This window comes from Drosophila kikkawai, chromosome X (assembly GCF_030179895.1).
Source record: "Drosophila kikkawai strain 14028-0561.14 chromosome X, DkikHiC1v2, whole genome shotgun sequence".
NCBI lineage: Eukaryota > Metazoa > Arthropoda > Insecta > Diptera > Drosophilidae > Drosophila > Drosophila kikkawai.
In genome coordinates, this window is record NC_091733.1 from 16,461,842 (window position 1) to 16,484,271 (window position 22,430).

Below are 22,430 nucleotides of genomic sequence, written 5' to 3' on the forward strand. Positions count from 1 at the left end.
TTAATTTATAAGTAGAAGAATCTATGAAATCTAAGAAAAGTTCCCTGTAAAAAACTATGTTGTGAATTTCCCTACAGAAATTAGATAGCTCAAAGAGTGCCAAAGAGGGAAAGGATGCCTTGCGAGCTCTGGAAGCCATATGTCAGCGGTCCGAGTGGCTGAAAAGATGAATGATCATCGGCCGATGACATTAAATCATTTGCGTGTAAGCATTATAGCCCAGCCTCTCCATCCTAGAAAACCATTCGATACGATGGAGCTGCGCTCCTACTGCTGTGGTTACCCATTCAATCCGGAATGATCGTGAGAAGCGAAATGCAAACAAAAGTATATATATGAATATTTCTTTCATATTCAACTTCAACTCTCAGGGCAGTCAGTCATTTCTGTTTCGATCGCCAAAACCGCAAATTGAGTTGCAAGCGGTGGTACGAATGCAGATGCAAAAGATACAGATGCAGATATACGGTGATCTGATCCGATCTGAGATAGATTTGCGCTTGATTTTCTCACGGCTAACTTGGGGTTTAAAGTGATTTGGAAATTAGATAATAATTGTTGTATACAAAACTGGGCTTAAAGTATGTCAGAATTAGAAGTGCCATAGTGTACAAGGGTGTTAGAACAGAATGAAGTTTTTCCAATATTAAAATATATACAGATTCTTGAACTGCATCATCAGGCGAATCGATTTGGACAAGTCATTTCGTTTCTCTGGGGGAAAAACTTCAGAAAATATATCATTCAAAAGTATCTTTCGTTCTTGATTTGTTCCATTTGATTAAAAACCATTTATTTTCCTTAGTTCTAGTTGTTTTTAAAAATCGGTTTTTAAAAGTAAAGTTTTGTTAATCGAAAATCTTGTATATAAATTTACATTTCACTGAAAATATAAAAATCCCCCTCTGCTCCATTTAAAACCATTCATTTCATTCCATTTCTTTGACGTTTCGAATAATAAAAAAAAAGGTGACTCATTCCCTTTTGGCCAACTTGATGGGGACGGCTTAGACTTAAAGAAGCTAGGAGGGGTAGGGGGGTTAGGGACAACAGCCAGCAACTGCCTCAGTTCATTTGCCAATGCAAGTCACGTTTTCTGCTGCTAATCCCCTCCTTCTTCTGCCTCCTCCCGGATTCAAAACAAGTTACCAACGAGCGACTTTGTCCAACTCGAGCTGAAAAACTCGGCTTGTGTATATTATAATTTATATTACATTCATTTTTTGTGTTGTTTTTTACTCTGTGGGAGAGGGAAATGTCCAACACCTAATTTCTTTTTTTTTTCGAAAAAATTTTAAACACTTTTTTAAGCTGGCTTCTGTGCAGCCTGCATCCTGTCTATCCGGCTCGAAGTACTCTTTTTTTTCGATTAGGATCACCGATCGACAGACTTTGGGGCTAGGCAGGGCCCCAGCCATTCGATTTGCTATAAATTAATGCTAAATCTAAAGTATTTTCACACACTTGTAACGGGAAGTAGCAAAAAAAAAAAAAAAAAGTGGAGAGAAAGAGAAAAATAAGAAAAGCGGGTTTTCCTCTGCTGGACGACCATCCTCAGACCCCTTTTCTGGTTGGTCAGCCAGCAGCCGCCTTAATGATTATTCATTGCCTGATGCTGGGATGCTGGATGCTACTCGTTCGGTATGTTGCTACTGCGATGCTGCTGCAGCATCAGCATCAGCATCAGCAATGCGTGTAATTTTCTCATTGCAGTAGCAGCATCAACAGCAGCAGCAGCAACAGCAAAAAAAAAAAAAAAAAAACAAAATTTAATATGCAATCAAGATCGCGCACAAATTACCGTACATAAAAATTGTTTTCTCAAGGGAAAAGTAACAACAACAACAATAATAATAATAACAACAAATACTTGGGGAGTGGAGAATCATCAAAGAGAGAGGAGGAGGAGGAGGATAGTGTGCCATCATTGCATTACTCAACTAATTTGTTGTAGTTTTTGTCTCGATTTTGTCACTGTTTTTATGCCGAAATAAATATGGCTTATGGGAAATTTATCGGTTTTATCGGGTTTTCCTTTGATTCGATTTTTTACAGCTAAAATTCTCAAGTAAAAATTACGGTAACAAATAAAATTAGAAATTAGAAAAAAGTAAAATGGAGTAATTATAAGCAATTTTTGTCCCAATTTTGTCACTGTTTTTATGCCTAAATAATAATGGCTTATGGGAAATTTATCGGTTTATCGGGTTTCTTTTGATTCCTAAAATTCCCAAGTACAAATTTCGGAGAAAATAAAATGTAGTAATTAAAAGAAAGAGATAGATTTTCTTATCCGCAAGAATTTATTTTTGCATTAGCCCCCAGAGAAGACACACGCTCTTCCAATGAGATATATATGTGTATATATCTGAACATATCTTATCTGACGTCTATCTGGGGCTGCTGTGCCTGCTTGGCTGTTTGGCTGCTTGTCTTGTCAGTCTGCTAAATTCCAACTGCAATTCAAACTCCAATTCAAATCCGAATCCAGTCCTGTGAAAGTGGTCCAAAGGAGCCAGAGATCTGGGCGGAAATGAGGCTACTTTGTCAGCTTTAACACTTTGGAGTGTGTGTGTTGTGTGGTGGTGTGAGGACTTTAGCGGGTTTATCAGGCGGCGCAGATCTATACAAATGCCGCTGCATTTGATATTCCCGTCGAATGACTTGCTAAGCAGACCGAGTCTATAAAACACATGGTGAAAGATACAAAATGTGGGAATGCACTGTACAAAAAATTAGAAGAAATCATATTGAAATAAAGTAATTAAGTATAAAATATATAATTATTTTTCCTGTATCTGTATCTTAATCTATAAATGTATGTGCTTTTTTTTCCTATTCCAGTTGCGATTCGCACTTTGTTGGCGACTACTGTGAGCATCGCAATCCATGCAACTCGATGCGCTGCCAGAATGGAGGCACCTGCCAGGTGACCTTTCGCAATGGCCGCCTTGGTATATCCTGCCAATGTCCATTGGGATTCGATGAGTCCTTGTGCGAGATACCGGTACCAAATGCCTGTGATGAACCTAGGTGCCACAATGGTGGAACCTGCCAGCTGAAAACGCTTCAGGAGTACACGTGTGCATGTGCCAACGGCTATACAGGTGAGATTTTTTAAGGTTTAAGGTGCATTTTGAGATGTATCTAAGCTTAAATATATTTATCCACAGGTGATCATTGCGAGACGAAGAATCTGTGCGCAAGTTCGCCGTGTAGAAACGGTGCCACCTGCACCGCCTTGGCCGGTAGCAAAACCTTTACCTGCACCTGCCCGCCGGGCTTTACGGGTCCCACCTGTTCCGATGATGTCGAGGAGTGCCAGTCGAATCCCTGCAAGTATGGCGGCACCTGTGTCAACACCCATGGATCCTACCAGTAAGTGTATTTGAAAATATCCCCAAAAAATTAACCTTAATATAAATATCAATATATAAATGAAGCAATTAACAAACCAAAGCGATTTTGCATATCAATTGATTCGCCGATTATCAATAAATCCAAATGTCAGCGGATGTTATAACTCAACTTCCAGCTGACAAGTGCAAATTGTTTTCTCTGTTCAACAAAAGATCAAACACGTCTGATTCTGTCAAAAAAAAAAAAGACCACAAATCGATAACAAATCATCATCGTTTCGGGTTCGATTTGCATATTAATCGAAGGCGCTTTTTCTTTGGTAGCTGGTGGCTTCCTTTAATTAATGGCCATTTAAAACTAATAATTTATAAAATCGCATTCAAAACTTGTGGTTTTATTTTCGATTTGGACCGATTTGCATAGCTTATTGATTTTCGTTTAGGCCAACAACAAATTGTCATTTCCACTCTAATTAAAACACACAAAGAAAAAAAAAACGATCGAGTCGGACAAAAGATCTCAAATTTCCGGCGATCTTTTGTTTAGAAAACAACAAATTTTACTCTTGTTTTGGAAACTGGTTCGGTTTGTTCATGTAAATTAAATTATTTTGTTTCGTTTTTTTTTTTTGCTGGCATCATTTGCATTTTTAATTTGAAACACACAAATTATCCAATGTGCGGAGGTGTGTGTATATATCTTTACTAAAAAACCATTTGAGCTGAAAAGTGCGATGTGAACATGTGTTTGCCGTTGATTTTGGTTTAGTTTGAGTGTATTTCACCTGGCTGACATTTTCAAAGTAATTAGCATACACTAAAAACAATTTATATGCCTTAAAATATAATATATAGGGATAAAAAATATACTATAATAGGCATTAGTATTTTGGAAATTTTATTTAAATAAATTTTGGAAATTTAAATATTAAAAATATAAAGTGCAGTTAACGAAATATATCCTACTCTTGCACTTCAAAAATAAACCTCATAAATTGCAATTAAATTAGTTTAGATTTCAGTTTCGCTTAGCAAATAAAAAACTTCAAAATAAATGGTCTTTGAGGGTAGCAAATGGGGGGCCCAAATGATCTTCTGCCACCGTTGAATGGCTGGCAGAGCAATTTGCATAAATTTCATATTCGATTTGTGGATTTTATGATGTTTCTATGCTAAATCTCTGTTTAAAGCTTAGTCATAGTTTAGTTTATGAGGCTTTCGATTTTTTGTTTCGTTTTTTTCTTTGGTTTGCTTTTTTTTATATTTTGGCAAAAACAGCAATTTTATTTGTCAACTGTCAGTTGGTGGGAATTTATTAATGGAAACAAACTGTCGAACACACAAAACGAATAATTAAGCGAATAGCCAGGGCATTCGATTTAGGAGATATTCGTGATTATTCCGTGGGGCCATTGAATATTGAGTGGAGTTAAATGGATGAATATCTCGGCAGCACTCCATTTAAGTGGGTTAAAGGTGAGCTGAATTCTTTAGCGAATGCAGAGGATTGACATTGATGATGAAAATTAGGCATTTTAGCTAATGGTATTTCTTTGTTATTAAATTTTTTTTAATTTAATTGTATTTATTTGGTTTTTTTATTTAATTTTTCATAATATGGTAAATGCTTTTTTATCTATTTTTTATCCATATAAGGGTTAATGCATTATTCGAGACTCAAAAGGAATATGTTTTTTGCAACTGAATTCGTACTTGGGAATTTTAAGCTCAAGAGATAGATGTTTTTTGCAACCGAACTCGTACTTGGGAATTTTAAGCTCAAAAGGAAGTTTGTCTTTTGCAACCAAATTCGTACTTGAGCTTTTTAAGCTCTTACTTTGCAATGACTTTTGTTGTTGGTCCTAGGCTTTTTTATTCCATACAAAATAAAATTATAATAATTGGCATCTGCTAAGATTTCACTTGCTCATTAATGACCCCACTCTCTTACACACAGACACCCAAAAAATTTACCAAAAATTCAACGAACCCAAATTAACCAAAAAAAAAACCTAATCTTCATCTGAATGTGAGAAGAAACAACAGCAACAAAAAAAAAGTGGCCCTTGGGGCTATTGGCCTGCTGGATTTCACATGTCAATCAAAAATCAATTTTTTCGTACACTCGTGCGTGTATTATTTTGTTTTTCTTTTGTTGGTGGACTCGCAGGCCAATTTCAATTTAATGTAATTTACTCGAAAAACCTTTTCAAAGGTAGAAACAAAAAATAGAGGGGTCTTGGCCGAATCCAAGATCTGTTCTGTTTTTTGGGGACGGCGGCGGCGGCATTCGATGTGTTGACTATTTAAAGAGTTGCGGTTGGTGCCTTTTAATTGTTTAATTTAATTAAATGCTCTTTAATGGTCTTAATTAGCGCTGGGAGGGGCGTGGTCTTGTCTTATATTGGCCTTTTAAGGTGCTCCCGGCCAAAAAGCAAACCCGTTTTAATGGCTGGCTAACCCAACAACAACGAGAGCGAGCTGGAAACATTTCTCAAGAATCTCAATGCAGTTGGACTTTCGGTTCGGCTTACATGGCACAAACAAATTAAGTTTAAATCACATTAAAAACAACGTATGTATAAGACTGAACGAAGAAGCGGCAGTACAAAATCAAAGTGAACAAAAACTCGGCCCATAAAAGAGAGTCCCAGCGAGAGATACTTCCACTCCATTGGGGTTTTTTTTATATTATATTTTCTTGTTTTTTTTTTTGTGCTGTTGTTTTGTGGTAACAACCAAAAAAACCGGTTGAAACTCCTCTAAGCAATTGTGGCAAAGCCAGAAAGAGACAACGACGACCAATCCACACATACTCACGAATCTCTGTCCTCAGATTGAGATACAAATCCAGATCCGAATCCGAATCCGAACAGCAAAACGGAAGTTCAAGCCAGAGAGACAGATTTTATGGTTTCTCTTGAACTTAATTGCATACTGTGTCGTTGGTTGTCCCGATTTCATTATTATTGCCGTTCTATTTTGTAGTTCTTACTTCCTTATCTATTATAAACAATTTCTTATATCCCCTTTTTTACTTCCTATTTTTCAGATGCATGTGCCCCACGGGCTATACGGGAAAGGATTGTGACACCAAGTACAAACCCTGCTCACCATCGCCCTGTCAAAATGGTGGAATCTGTAGGTCCAATGGTCTGACCTACGATTGCAAATGTCCCAAAGGTGAGTTGTCGAATATTTAATTAAATATCTGAAATTATAAAGGTTATAGTTAATCTAAAGGCAACTTAAATACAAATATTAAAAGCCATCTTCTTCCATCCCAAATTTCATATGTGTATTTCTTATATAAACCAAGTTACTAGGGAGAGCTTGATAAGAAGATTAAAACATCCAAGAATCCATAGGTTGTTTAGGCAACGATACTGCTTACCAATTGTTAAATTGTTAAATTTAAAGTTTAATTGATTATTTTCACATTTTAAGCGAAAACTCATCTTGTACAAATAACTAGTTAACCCCATACCTAAATTCCTAGCTTTACCTCTACTCAAAGCCAAGTTACAATAGGTTAGTACCAGTCTTTCCCACCAAAAATCCACCGTGTTTCTTTCTAAGTAAGCATTTGCTTACCCCCAAGCAGCAAATTAGATTTGCTTACCTTACGATATATCTTCCTCTTCACTCCCCGGTTATCAGTTATTAGAGCTTGATTCTCGATTTGAGCAAGCCCAACCCGAGGCATCAGGTTCTCAGCAATCAGAGGAGAAAATGGGTTTTCGACTTTCCGATGAGAACGTTTCTCAGCGCTGCCTATCGATAGCCAGTTATCGATTATGGTGAGTCATGACTCCATGACAGGCCACGAGCCAAAAGAGGTTTTTGGGGGAGGGGAACTAAGAGAAAAAGGCGCCCACGCCAAAGTATCTGAAGTAGCTGGCTGCCACAAGGGGCAAACTCGTTTGTCAGCATCAACAAAAAAAAAAAAAAGGAAAAAAATATACCTCCTTGGTTTGACCAGCCCAGCAGCAGCATCATTCATCAGTTTGCAACTTTTACATTGCAGCTCATTTCCATTTCCATTCCATTCCATTCCGCCGTTCCGCGAGCATTACAAATTTTAAAAGATCGTGGCCTCATCCGCGCGCGGCTTCTTTCTTCGTTTCTTCAGCTCCCAGCTCCCTCTCTTGATTTTTCTTCTGGCGGTTTCTTCAGCTTCCTTGGTTGCTTTATTGGGTTTCCTTGGCTGATAGTGTTGCATGACCTCCTTAGGGCGTATCTCTGTGCTTAAGCATCCAATTCACCCTGAAGATCATTGCAGAAACGAGAAAGACATGGGATAAATTACACTCGGGCGGCTATAGGGAGTTGTGTTGGGCTTGAAATTGGCGTAATTGTCCCCGATACTTATAATATCTTGCTGGTAATCTCTGTATATTCAGGGATATATTTCTTGAAATATAAACTATCTGGAATTTATTTAAAGGTTATACTTTAGGGTGAGAAAAAGTTCTCTCTATCAACAGCATAATCGATCTAGATAGCTCAATCTTTGACCTCGTTTTATAGTTATTCTTAAGCTACAAGGTTGAAAAAAAAAACTTGATCCCATAGATTATAATTGTCTGATCAGTTGTATCCACTAACCTCTCCCCCTTTTTCTCTACAACTTTTTAACCTTCTGCCGTCAATTGTCGCCCATTCAGTGTTTTTCTTGTTGTAATTCTTATTCATCATGTAAATTGCTTGGATTGCATACAATCGCATACACATGTGTGCATGAGTCTGTATATGTAGGTATGTATTTGTGTTTTGTGTGCAATTTTCAATTAATTCATTTCAATTGATGCGAATTGCACACGACAATTTACAAAAAGCTGCAGTAACTGCAGCAAGGGGAGATACAGCGATGTGATAAGTCTGGCCTTTTAATTGCGGCCAATCAAAAATTCTAATGACACAAAACTCAGCGGAAGAATTGCAATAAATAGATTGGGGATCAACCAAGGATCGTGCGAAAGTATGGCAAAACCATATTTATTTATATGGGAAATTGAGCTGTATATTGAGGAGATTCGTACCTGAATTAAAAGTTTAAATATTTTGTATCTTAGATTATGTTTAATCACTTTAAAACATGATCTTAAGCCTAACTTAAGATCGTGTGAAAGTGTGACCCAAGTCAGAATTTGCTCTCAATTATTGCACTGGGAAAATGTACGCCTTTTCGTACTTTTGGTAGTTTTTTGTTGCCCATTGAGCAATCTTAACCGAATTACAAAAGCCAGCGAACAAGCCAACAACGAAACCGACACGACACGAATCGCCCTGTGGACATCACGTTGCAACTTGCAATAAGAGCAAAAGAAGAATACGAAACAAAAACAATTTGGAATTTGGGTGGGGTAGAAGGGAGAGGGGCACAGGTTGAAGTTGCACTCATTATGCAAAATAGGGAAAGAACAAGAGATGTTGAAGATGTCGTTGGCTGAGAGAAAAATTAACTTAAAACATATCAACAATATTGAAAATACGTAAAATGTAGATTATTTTTTGTCCTTTTAAATTTTCTATTTGTTTCTGTTCCCCGCTTCTTTTTCGTTTTCCTTCCTGTTGTTTTGTTTTTCCTTAAACAGCAACAAGTTGTAGTCGCAAATCAAATAAAAATAATAATAACAAATGCCGCCTCTCGACACAAGCAAATATTTTCATGCACTCTTACACATGTACACACATATGTACATATGTATTTATGTACGGATGTATGTTTGTACATTTGGCCCTTCTTTTGTGGCATTAAAAAACCGACCAAGCAAGAAAAATTATAAAGAAAAAACAAAGCTCGTGGGCGAGACTGAGAGAGAGCTCTACATAACAAATATCTGTATGTCTGGATGTATGAAGGAAATACCATTGCAGTGCGATTTAAATCCTCCAACACACACCAAGATAAATAAAGCGCAATGAACGAAGTCCAAAACTCGATCGCTTAAGAGAGAGAGAGTAATAGCGTGGGGAAGGAGGAATAGGGAGAGCGTCGCGAGAGCGTTTCAATTTGGGAGAGCGAAAAAAGCGAAGCGCGCGCAGCATAAACAGCATTTTTTCATTGTTGTGCGAGAAGGACAGTCCTAAAGAGAGAGGGAGATAGCTTGGCTTGGGGCTCGCGAGATATGAGACCGTGGGAAAGAACAACCAAAGACGTGTTGTGTGCTGACTGTGTGTGTATGTACACATGTATGTTGGCACAGTGGCGTTCGAAAATGTAGCACACAATTAATATAAATAAAATATTTTTTAATAGGTTTAAAGCAGGTTTAAAAAAATATGTTTAATTTGTTTATACTTTAGCAGAAGTTTAAAGATTTTAAGGTTAACTAAATTGGAATCTATCTCTAGATTTGAACTTTTAATTTTAAATGTTTACAACATAAAACATAGTCTATCGAACAAACTTAATGTTTATATTGTTTTATGGGTTTATTTTAATGTCCTGTCCTGTTCGCATGTGTGTTTATATGCGGTTGCCTGTGTGCGTGCTTTTGCCTTGCCTTGTCTGTTTTCACATTACATTTTGTTTGCCCATTCGCTTCGCATGCGCAGCCGCCAAAAGCGAAGCGCAGGCGCAGCAAAACCAAAAGAGGTGGGGAACGAAACCGGAGAGGGAGCGAGAGAGTTTATCAGGTAAACGGAAAATCCAAGAAATAGAGAGGGAGAGAGAGAGAGAGAGAGTGCGACGCCGGCTCTCTCCCTCTCTGAAAAACAAAACAAACATGTGCAGCACAGCTGCAAAGCATTCCTTAGCAATAACAACAACAGCAACAACGACGAAGATTGAAATACAAGCAACAACTTTAAGCGGCCGTTGCGTTTTGTGCGGCTGCTTCGCCCTGCTCTTTACGTTGTTATTATTGTTGTTGTTTCTCAACCACTTTTTGTTGCCTACTCCATTCCTCCTCGTGTAATTTGTTGTTGTTGTTGTGGCTGTAAACGTTTTCGTTTATTGAAGCATTTTATGATGTTGCCATAAATCTGATTATGCACTCCATTGCACAGTGAAAAGAGGATGTAAGACAAGGGAGCGGTAAAAGAAATAGAGAAGAACTTGAGAAAGAGAGAGAGAAGAAAATATCTCAAAGATAAGGCGTTGTTGTTTATTATTAAGAAATGTTCTATTAGTTATTAGATTTACTAAACTTTCTCGAATATTTTAGCTTGATCAAATGATTAATTTTATAGGGAAATTTTGGGAATTTTATTTATCCTAGATGTGTAGGTTTTGTTTTTTTATGAGCATTCCTCTTTTTAAATAAAAAACTATAAAAATGTTATTATTCTAATGGAAAAATCTTATTCTAAAGAAAGAACTATTTAACATCGTCAATACATGATGGAACTTGCAAACTTTCTTTCCATTTTCCTTTCTATTCGAATTACCATGTAGGAAAAGGTACTAATAGAGCCGCCAAAAAGTAGGCAATGTCCAATATTACTCGCTTAAATTTGTTTAGCGGTGCAACTTAAATCTTTAAATAAAAATTCAATTAAATTAATACATTAAAAATTAATAAATAATACATTTCTTTATCCTCTTGCAGGCTTTGATGGCAAAAACTGCGAACAGAACTTCGACGACTGTGTGGGCCATCTTTGCCAGAACGGTGCCACCTGCATCGACGGTATCTCGGACTACAGCTGCAGCTGCCCGCCAAACTTTACCGGTCGCTACTGCCAAGTGGATGTGGACGAGTGCGCCCAACGGGAGCATCCCGTCTGCCAGAACGGAGCAACCTGCACCAACACCCACGGCTCCTACAGCTGTATCTGCGTCAATGGCTGGGAGGGACCAGACTGTAGTGTCAACACCGATGACTGCAAGCAGGCGGCCTGCTTCTACGGTGCCACCTGCATCGACGGAGTTGGTAGCTTCTACTGCCAGTGCACCAAAGGCAAGACGGGACTGCTGTGCCACCTGGACGATGCCTGCACCTCTAATCCCTGCCATGCCGATGCCATTTGTGACACCAGTCCCATCAATGGCTCCTATGCCTGCTCTTGCGCCACCGGCTACAAGGGTGTGGACTGCTCCGAGGACATCGACGAGTGTGGCCAAGGGTCACCGTGCGAGCACAATGGCATTTGCGTGAACACGCCCGGCAGCTATCGATGCAATTGCTCGCAAGGATTCACCGGACCCCGCTGCGAAACTAACATCAACGAATGCGAGTCACATCCGTGCCAGAACGAGGGCAGCTGCCTGGATGATCCTGGAACCTTCCGTTGCGTCTGCATGCCCGGCTTTACCGGAACCCAGTGCGAAATCGATATCGACGAATGCCAGTCGAATCCCTGCCTGAACGATGGCACCTGCCACGACAAGATCAATGGCTTCAAGTGCAGCTGTGCCCTGGGCTTCACCGGAGCCCGGTGTCAGATAAATATCGATGACTGCCAGTCGCAACCATGCCGGAACAGAGGCATCTGTCACGATTCCATAGCGGGCTACAGCTGTGAGTGTCCACCGGGTTACACCGGCACCAGCTGCGAGATCAACATCAATGACTGCGACTCCAATCCCTGCCATCGGGGCAAGTGCATCGACGATGTGAACAGCTTCAAGTGCCTGTGCGATCCCGGCTACACGGGCTACATCTGCCAGAAGCAGATCAACGAGTGCGAGTCGAATCCCTGCCAGTTTGATGGTCATTGCCAGGACCGAGTGGGCAGCTACTTCTGCCACTGCCAGCCCGGAACCAGCGGCAAGAACTGCGAGATCAATGTGAACGAATGCCACAGCAATCCGTGCAACAATGGAGCCACCTGCATCGATGGCATCAACTCGTACAAGTGCCAGTGTGTGCCCGGATTCACCGGTCAGCATTGCGAGAAGAATGTGGATGAGTGCATCAGTAGCCCGTGTGCCAACAATGGTGTGTGCATCGACCAGGTGAATGGCTACAAGTGCGAGTGTCCGCGTGGCTTCTACGATGCCCATTGTCTCAGCGATGTGGACGAATGTGCCTCGAATCCCTGCGTCAATGGAGGTCGCTGCGAGGATGGAATCAACGAGTTTATTTGCCACTGCCCGCCTGGTTATGCCGGCAAGCGCTGTGAGCTGGACATTGACGAGTGCAGCAGTAATCCCTGCCAGCATGGAGGCACCTGCTACGACAAGCTGAACGCCTTTAGCTGCCAGTGCATGCCGGGCTATACGGGCCAAAAGTGCGAGACGAATATCGACGACTGTGTGACCAATCCGTGCGGGAATGGAGGCACCTGCATAGACAAGGTCAATGGCTACAAGTGCGTCTGCAAGGTGCCCTTTACGGGCCGGGATTGCGAGAGCAAGATGGATCCCTGCGCCAGCAATCGTTGCAAGAACGAGGCCAAGTGCACGCCAAGCTCCAATTTCCTGGACTTTTCCTGCACCTGCAAGGTGGGCTATACGGGTCGCTACTGCGACGAGGACATTGACGAGTGCGCTCTGAGCTCTCCGTGCCGAAATGGGGCCAGCTGCCTGAATGTCCCGGGCTCCTATCGATGCCTCTGCACCAAGGGCTACGAGGGCCGGGACTGCGCCATCAATACGGACGACTGTGCCTCGTTCCCCTGCCAGAATGGCGGCACCTGCCTGGACGGTATCGGTGACTATGTCTGCCTCTGCGTGGGCGGCTTCGATGGCAAGCACTGCGAGACGGACATCAATGAGTGCATTAGCCAGCCCTGCCAGAATGGAGCCACCTGTAGCCAGTATGTGAACAGCTATACCTGCACCTGTCCGTTGGGCTTCAGCGGCATCAATTGCCAGACCAATGACGAGGACTGCACGGAGAGCTCCTGCTTGAACGGCGGCAGCTGTATCGATGGCATCAATGCCTACAACTGTAGCTGCCTGGCGGGATTCTCCGGTGCCAATTGCCAGTACAAGCTCAACAAATGCGACTCCAGTCCCTGCCTGAATGGTGCCACCTGCCATGAGCAGCGGGACGAGTACACTTGCCACTGTCCCAGCGGATATACCGGGAAGCAGTGCTCCGAGTATGTGGACTGGTGCAGCCAGTCGCCCTGCGAGAATGGAGCCACCTGCAGCCAGATCAAGCATCAGTTTAGCTGCAAATGCTCGGCGGGATGGACGGGCAAGCTGTGCGATGTGCAGACCATCTCCTGCCAGGATGCGGCGGACAGGAAAGGCCTTAGCCTGCGCCAGCTGTGCAACAATGGAACGTGCAAGGATCATGGGAATAGCCATGTTTGCTACTGCTCCCAGGGCTATGCGGGCAGCTATTGCCAGAAGGAGATCGACGAGTGCCAGTCGCAGCCGTGCCAGAATGGAGGAACCTGCCGGGATCTGATTGGAGCCTACAAGTGCGACTGCCGGCAAGGATTTCAGGGTCAGAACTGTGAGCTCAACATTGACGATTGTGCCCCGAATCCCTGCCAGAACGGTGGCACTTGCCACGATCTGGTGAAGAACTTTAGCTGCAGCTGCCCGCCCGGCACCCTGGGCATCATTTGTGAGATCAACAAGGATGACTGTGAGCCGGGTGCCTGTCACAACAATGGCAGCTGCATTGATCGAGTCGGTGGCTTTGAGTGCGTCTGCCAGCCGGGCTTTGTGGGTGCGCGCTGCGAGGGCGACATCAACGAGTGCCTGAGCAATCCCTGTTCCAATGCTGGTACTTTGGACTGCGTCCAGCTGGTAAACAACTATCACTGCAACTGCCGGCCCGGGCACATGGGTCGCCACTGCGAGCACAAGGTTGACTTTTGCGCCCAGAGTCCCTGCCAGAATGGCGGTAACTGCAACATTCGGCAGAGTGGCCACCACTGCATCTGCAACAATGGCTTTTATGGCAAGAACTGTGAGCTGAGCGGCCAGGACTGCGACTCGAATCCCTGCCGCGTGGGCAACTGTGTGGTGGACGAGGAGGATGGCTTTGGTTATCGGTGCGAGTGCCCCAAGGGCACCACCGGTGAACACTGCGACGTGGACACATTGGATGAATGCTCGCCGAATCCGTGCTCCCAAGGAGCTGCCTGTGAAAATCTTCTGGGTGATTTTGATTGCCTTTGTCCCAGCAAATGGAAGGGCAAACGCTGCGACATCTATGATGCCAATTACCCAGGCTCTGGTGGTGGCAACGACCGTTACGCCGAGGATCTGCAACAGCAAAGGGCCATGTGCGACAAGCGGGGATGCGCCGAGAAACAAGGCAATGGCTTTTGCGATACCGAATGCAACAGCTATGCCTGCAATTTTGATGGCAACGACTGCTCCTTGGGCATCAATCCGTGGGCCAATTGCTCCGCCCACGAGTGCTGGAACAAGTTCAAGAACGGCAAGTGCAACGAGGAGTGCAACAATGCCGCCTGCCACTACGATGGCCACGACTGCGAGCGGAAGCTGAAGAGCTGCAACAGGTTGTACGATGCCTACTGCCAGAAGCACTACGGCGATGGCTTCTGCGACTATGGATGCAACAATGCCGAGTGCAGCTGGGATGGTTTGGATTGTGAGAACAAGACCCAGTCGCCGGTTTTGGCCGAGGGTGCCATGTCCGTGGTGATGCTAATGGAGCTGGAGCAGTTCCGGGAGATCCAGGCACAATTTCTGCGCAACATGAGTCACATGCTGAGGACCACGGTGCGGCTGAAGAAGGACTCCATGGGTCGTGACATTATTATACCCTGGAAGGACAATGTCCGCGTGCCGGAAATCGAGGATACGGACTTTGCCCGCAAGAACAAGATCGTGTACACCCAGCAGGTCTACCAGACGGGCATCCAAATCTACCTGGAAATTGACAATCGCAAGTGCACCGAATGCTTCACCCATGCCGTGGAGGCGGCCGAGTTCTTGGCTGCCACTGCCGCCAAGCATCAGCTGCTGGACGACTTTCCGATCTACAGTGTCCGGGGCATTAAGAATCCCGGGGACGAGGACAACGGTGAGCCTCCGGCCAATGTTAAATATGTAATCACGGGCATCATTCTGGTAATTCTTGTCCTGGCCTTCTTCGGCATGGTTTTGAGCACCCAGCGTAAGCGTGCCCATGGTGTCACCTGGTTCCCCGAGGGATTCAGAGCACCGGCCGCCGTCATGTCACGTCGCCGTCGCGATCCGCATGGCCAGGAAATGCGTAATCTTAACAAACAGGTGGCCATGCAGTCGCAGGGCGTGGGACAACCCGGTGCCCACTGGTCGGACGATGAGTCCGATATGCCGCTGCCCAAGCGACAGCGCAGCGATCCCGTCTCCGTGGTGGGACTGGGCAACAATGGTGGCTATGCCAGCGATCACACCATGGTCAGCGAGTACGAGGAGGCGGATCAGAGGGTCTGGTCGCAGGCCCATCTCGATGTGGCGGATGTGCGTGCCATTATGACCCCACCAGCCCATCAGGATGGCGGCAAGCACGATGTGGATGCCCGTGGTCCTTGTGGCCTGACTCCCCTGATGATTGCCGCCGTGCGAGGCGGTGGCCTGGACACTGGCATTGAGGATATTGAGAACAATGATGATAGCACGGCTCAGGTGATATCGGATCTACTGGCCCAGGGTGCTGAACTGAATGCCACCATGGACAAGACGGGTGAGACATCGCTCCACCTGGCGGCACGCTTTGCCCGGGCAGATGCGGCCAAGAGATTGCTGGACGCCGGAGCGGATGCCAATTGTCAGGATAACACTGGAAGGACTCCTTTACATGCCGCCGTGGCTGCCGATGCCATGGGCGTGTTCCAAATACTCTTGCGCAACAGGGCCACCAATCTCAATGCCCGGATGCATGATGGCACCACACCCCTGATCCTAGCCGCTCGCCTGGCCATCGAGGGCATGGTGGAGGATCTAATCACAGCGGATGCTGACATCAATGCTGCCGACAATTCCGGCAAGACGGCGCTGCATTGGGCAGCAGCGGTGAACAACACGGAGGCGGTTAACATTCTGCTGATGCACCATGCCAATCGCGATGCCCAGGACGACAAGGACGAGACGCCACTGTTTCTGGCCGCTCGCGAGGGCAGCTACGAGGCCTGCAAGGCTCTGCTGGACAACTTTGCCAATCGCGAGATCACCGATCACATGGACCGGCTGCCCCGAGACGTGGCCAGCGAGCGGCTGCATCACGACATCGTACGGTTGCTGGACGAGCATGTGCCGCGTTCCCCGCAAATGCTCAGCATGACACCGCAGGCCATGATCGGATCTCCGCCACCGGGACAGCAGCCTCAGTTGATTACACAGCCGACGGTTATATCCGCCGGGAATGGCGGAGGATCTGGCGGAAATGGTGGAGCCGGTGCCGGGGGCAAGCAGAGCAGCCAGGCGGCCAAGCAGAAGGCCGCCAAAAAGGCGAAACTCATCGAAGGCAGCCCGGACAATGGACTCGATGGCACCACCGCTGGTGGTGGAAGTCTGCGACGCAAGGCCAGTTCAAAAAAGACAAGTGCGGCCTCAAAAAAGGCATCGGCAGCTGGTCTGAATGGCCTGAATCCTGGCCAGCTGGCGGCGGCGGGTGTACCGCCAACATCGGGCCTACAGGGATCAGCGGCAGCTGCAGCAGCAGCAGCGGCGGCGGCACAAGCGGCGGCAGCAGCAGCAGTGGCGGCAATGTCCCACGACCTGGACAGTGGCTCACCGGTGGGCGTGGGCGTGGGCATGAACGGGAATCTGCCCAGTCCATACGACACCAATTCGATGTACTCGAATGCGATGGCCGCACCGCCGCCGAACAGCAATGCGAATACGGGGGCCAAGCAGCCGCCGAGCTATGAGGATTGCATCAAGGTGGGTTTTGGGTTTCCCATTCAAAGAGTTGAGAGAAATATTTACATTTTTCTTTGGTTATTTTTGGTTTTCCAGAATGCACAATCCATGCAATCTTTGCCGGGAAATGGCCTGGACATGATCAAGCTGGATAACTATGGCTATTCCATGGGCTCGCCATTTCAGCAGGAGCTGCTCAATGGCCAAGGACTCGGGATGAATGGTCAAAGGAATAACAATGGAGGAGCTGCCGGTGTACCCGGCATAGTGGGACTCTGTAATCTAAGCGGCCTGACCGCAACTGGCAATGGGAACAGTCACGAGCAGGGCTTGAGTCCGCCGTACTCCAATCAGTCGCCGCCGCATTCGGTGCAGAGCAGTCTGGCGCTGTCGCCACATGCCTACCTGGGTGAGTCATCTACATTTTGTATATATTTTTTCTTTTTTGTTAGCTTTATTTATATAAATAATGTTTTCCTTTTAAAGGCTCTCCATCCCCGGCCAAGTCGCGACCCAGTTTGCCCACCTCCCCCACCCACATCCAGGCCATGAGGCATGCCACCCAACAGAAGCAACAGTTTGGCGGCAGCAATCTTAACAGCCTGCTGGGTGGGGCCAATGGTGGGAGCCTAACCGGTGGCGGCGGCAATGGCATGGGAGGCTCACCCGTCAGCCTGGGCATCATCTCGCCCACGGGCAGCGATATGGGCATTATGCTAGCCCCGCCACAATCCTCGAAAGGCAGTGCAATAATGCAAACGCTATCACCCCAACAACAGCAGCAGCAGCAGCAACAACAGCAGCAACAACAGCAACAGCAACAACAGCAGCAGCAGCAACAACAACAGCAGCAACAGCAGCAGCAGCTTGGAGGCCTGGAGTTCGGTTCAGCAGGCTTGGACCTGAATGGATTTTGTGGATCTCCGGGTAAGTTTCCAAAATATAAATCCTTCAACCTACACAGAGCTAATTTTCCTGTTTTTCCAGACTCATTTCACTCGGGTCAAATGAATCCGCCCTCGATACAAAGTTCTATGTCCGGGTCATCGCCATCGACTAACATGCTGTCGCCATCGTCGCAGCATAATCAGCAGCAGGCCTTCTATCAGTACCTAACGCCACCCAGCCAGCATTCGGGCGGACATACGCCGCAGCATTTGGTCCAGACGCTGGACAGTTATCCGACGCCATCGCCGGAATCGCCCGGTCATTGGTCCTCCTCCTCGCCCCGTTCGAATTCCGATTGGAGTGAGGGTGTACAGTCGCCGGCGGCCAACAATTTGTATATCTCTGGTGGCCATCAGGCCAATAAGGGATCTGAGGCCATTTATATTTGACCATAAGCAGGGACTGGAGGGGGGTGGGGTGGGGATAGGGAAGGGGTAGGGAAAGGGTAAAGGGGGGGAACTGGGAACTATAGGATCTAGAGGATCTGGGGGATTCCAGGGTTTGCAAAACAGGGACTCTTAAAGAGTCCCCCAAGGCTACACACACACACACGCGTTCTATACCCTTCAGTACCAAACTTCAGAAATTCATCAGGAATTCCCGAGGATTTAAGCCATTTCGAAAGGAATTCCCTAGGATTTTCGGAAGGAATTTGTTCAAGAGCATGACTATGAAGGGGAATTCCAAGTTCCTGAGGAATTCCTTAGGTATTTCCCGCAAAATTCCCTAGGAAGTTCTTTGGGAATTTCTTAGGTATTTTCTGCTAAATTCCCTAGTAAGTTCCTTGGGAATTTCTTAGGTAATTCCTGCGAAATTCCTTAGGAAGTTCTTTAGGAATTTTCCTTAAGGAATTCTGGTACTGCAGGGAAGCTATCTATATATATATAAACATGTATTTGTAATTCCCTATTTTCTACGATTTATGTGACTTGTTCTTTTTTTTTTTTAATTAATTTAATTTAAATTTTAAACAAAAGAAACAAGAAAAAAGACACGCAACTTAATTTAAATTATGAATATTATTATGCTTGTTGTACAGTGCCCCGATCACGTAGATATATCTACTCACAATGAGTTGAGAGCTCGTCTTGTGGCGCATTTTATTTAATTGTCGTAACGTCATCGTAGCTTCCAGTAAACCGAACATATAGCATATAGTAATAAGGATAAACTTAGCGCAAATTCTGATTGATCAATTGAGAGAACGTTTCTAATTGTAAGCGTCGCATTACATAACACTAAGACTAAGGTTTTTTTGTAACGAATTCTACATATATATTTATAGTGTAGTTCTGTAGGTCTCGGAAACTGAAGTGCTTATATAAAAACAAAATTGTCAAACGAACGAACTATTTTTTTTACACTACGTTTTTTTTTTATTATTACTATTACTATTATTATTACTATTACTATTACAATTATTATGTATTATTACATAGTGACTAAGCTAAACTGTAAAAAGATTCTCACAACTGTTTGATTTAAGTCGACAAAAAAAAAAAAACAAAAAATGGCAAGGAGAAGAAGAGATCATGGCCGTCGTATAATTTAATAATAATAATAATAGCAATTAAAAATTTTAAAATTTTAAAAAAGGGACGAGTAAAATACGGTACCGACTGGCCGCCAAGTTTTTTATATATATGTTTAAGGCAACGCACCCTTTTATACGATCTAAGCTTATAGATATTAATATATTTTCAAAAAATATACAAAAGACAAAAAAAGACACTACACAAATTAAAAATATAAAAACAATTTTCTTGTTCCCAATTTTATTGAATTTTTTTTTTTTTTTTTTTTTTAATTTGAATTGTATACTTTCTTGTGTTCCGTCTATACGTATATATATTATTTGTGTACACCGTTTTTTAAAGTGTAAATTGTAAAATTACTTGTTTTCCTAATGCAAAACTCCAAGACAGCAGAACGAAAATGCGCAACCCCCTTTTTGACATAAATAATAAATATTAAAAATTATTTTAAAACAATTTTATGGGCATTTTTTATTATAATTTGTAAGGGGAATGGATTTGAGAAGTATTATTTATTTATATTATATGTATAAGTTGGAATAATACAGATCGGTCTACCAAATCATATAGCCTTTGGCGAGATCGATCAATTTGACCTTTGTTTTTCTTTCTCTCTTTCTTTCTTTCTCTCTCACTCTTTTATTCCTCCTATATTTATGGGTCTATCTTCCTCTCTTTCTAACTCTTTTACTCCACCATCTGTTTTCCTCTTTATCTATCATTCTCTCCATTATATATCTTTCTCTATCCCTTTTTCTTCTCTATCCAGCTCTCCCTATCTCTTTCTCAATCTCTAATTTAAGACAAAAGTTTGCAAAGCAGAAGAAGGAGTCATTTCCGAATCATATATATTCTTGATCAGCATCCATAGCCGATTTAATCTAGCCATGCCAGACAACAAAAATGTTTTCTAATTTTTTTAGATTCAGAAGAACATTATCTCTATTTTTATACCCTTGCAGGGTATCATAATTTCAGTCAGAAGTTTGCAACGCAGTGAAGGAGACGTTTCCGACCCTATAAAGTATATATATTCTTGATCAGCATCAACAGGGGAATCTTTCTAGATATGTCAGGAAGAAATCGATTTTTTGGCCATTTTTGCGAAATTTGATAAGGGGTTACACATCATTAAAAATTTGGATTTTGATGAAAAATTGAATTTTCAAAATTTTTAAATGAAGTATGCAGATTTATTAACTGTAGAAAATCTTGCACAGAACAGTTTTCCGATTTAAAATTTATGCTCTTTTGGTCGAGTTATGATATTTTTAATAAAAAAAAATCAAGAAGTTTTTTAATATAAAAAATCCGATTTTATAATACAAAATAATATTTTTCTAAGTCAAGGAATCATTTCCGACCCCATAAACCATATATATTCTTGATCAGCATCAACAGGGGAATCTTTCTAGACATGTCCGGAAGAAATCGATTTTTTGGCCATTTTTGCGAAATTTGATAATTTTGATAATTTGATAATAATTTTACATCATTAAAATTAGCAAAAATGGCCAAAAATTTTGATTTCTTAAAATTTTAAATTTGGTATGCAGTTTTTTTTAAATTAATAAAAACTAACACAAAACTGCTTTGCGAATCGAAATTAATGCATTTTTGGCTTAGTTATGATATATTTCAATTGTTGCCTGCAAGGGTATAACAAACTTTGACTGGCCAAAGTTATCTTTCTTTCTTGTTTAATATGATAAAAACTAACACAAAAACGCTTTCCAAATTAAATTTAAAGCATTCTTGGCTTAGTTATAGATTTTTTAAAATTTGTTTTTTTCCCAAAGATTATAAAAAAATGTTAACCATTTTTTTTATATTTTATAAGGGGTTACATCGTAAAAATATTGAAAATTTTTAATTTTTTAAGATTTTAAATTATTTTAAAGTATGTAGATTTTTTAACCTAAAAAAAAAACTAACATAAAAAAGGTATCCGAATTAAAATTAATACATTTTCGGCCAAGTTATGAATCTTTTTAAATTTTGATTTCTCGACATAAACTTAGTATTTTTTTATTTTATCATTACAATATTATTAATATTAACCTTTAACCCCGTCACAAGAAACCATAAAAAAACACTATGTTTATGCAGTGGTCAGTGGACAATTCTTTACATTTAATTAATTAATTAATCGTTAAGCGTAATTAGTTGCTGTTCCTTAGATAACGGTACTCCCTGGCGACCTTGTCCCCACCTCGCCACCACCTCACACATCGCGCGATGATGACGATGACATTGAAGTTAAAGCGTGTGCGTGCGCTTTTTATTAACAAAACAAAAAAAAGGGTAGGTGATAGTGGTAACTTTTCGACTAGATTTCTTTTTTGGTTTCCCCTGTTTTCGTCGTCGTTGTTGTTGTGGTGGTTACTGCCTCTGAGGTGTCAGGATTGGCATCTGTCGATTCAGGGGATTTCTTGGACCCCGGCACATAGGGACAAACGCCGCCCTTGCACTCGAAGGGGAACTCGGGCCCCTTTTTGATGACATTGCCCTCGGCATCCTTTTTCTCCCAGGGATTCCAGTAGCGCAGCAGAATCGGCTGGACGAACTTATGCCAGATATATAGGAGCAGGGGAATGATAAAACAGGGCACGCACACCATCTTCTTGTCCGTTTATGTATAAAACTGCCAACAATAAGGAACAATAAATACATGAGTTAGGAAAATATTTGTCACTCACCTGCCTGCTTCTCAATTTTCTAATGGGAATGCTTTGTTTTTCTCTGTTTTAATTATTATGATTTTTTTCCGAATAATTTAGGTGTGATTAGTGGGACCAAAGGTGAGAACTTTGCTGACATATGGAAAATAATTATCGATATCGATACCCTGGACTCAAA

At 42.9% G+C, this 22,430-nt stretch overlaps 2 protein-coding genes across 3 annotated transcripts in view; one reads left to right on the forward strand and one right to left on the reverse strand.

Annotated features, from left to right (window-relative positions):
* Positions 1-20,027, forward strand: part of N (neurogenic locus Notch protein) — a 40,487-nt gene extending 20,460 nt beyond the window's left edge. The window contains exons 3-9 of the mRNA XM_017162564.3: positions 2,845-3,107; positions 3,174-3,378; positions 6,412-6,542; positions 10,916-17,109; positions 17,185-17,497; positions 17,575-18,015; positions 18,076-20,027. Of these exons, the coding sequence (XP_017018053.1) occupies positions 2,845-3,107; positions 3,174-3,378; positions 6,412-6,542; positions 10,916-17,109; positions 17,185-17,497; positions 17,575-18,015; positions 18,076-18,425 (7,897 nt within the window). The 3' untranslated portion in view covers positions 18,426-20,027. The remainder of the gene's footprint in view (positions 1-2,844; positions 3,108-3,173; positions 3,379-6,411; positions 6,543-10,915; positions 17,110-17,184; positions 17,498-17,574; positions 18,016-18,075) is intronic.
* A 1,644-nt stretch (positions 20,028-21,671) lies between these two features.
* On the reverse strand, positions 21,672-22,387 carry LOC108071716 (UPF0729 protein GD16342). 2 transcript variants are annotated; one of them, XM_017162539.3, is made up of 2 exons: positions 22,275-22,387; positions 21,672-22,215 (listed from the first exon to the last, which is right to left on the reverse strand). In XM_017162539.3, exon 2 carries the CDS (start codon positions 22,189-22,191, stop codon positions 21,901-21,903), a length of 291 nt encoding a protein of 96 aa, XP_017018028.1. In that variant the 5' UTR covers positions 22,192-22,215; positions 22,275-22,387; the 3' UTR covers positions 21,672-21,900. The 2 variants fall into 2 exon arrangements, with proteins under 2 accessions (XP_017018028.1, XP_017018026.1); XM_017162537.3 differs by having other exon boundaries at positions 22,271-22,387.
* Between the last annotated feature and the right edge of the window lie 43 nt (positions 22,388-22,430).

Excerpts from the sequence above, each read along its gene's own strand:
- LOC108071716 (XM_017162539.3), bottom strand. The coding sequence starts at position 22,191 with ATGGTGTGCGTGCCCTGTTTTATCATTCCCCTGCTCCTATATATCTGG.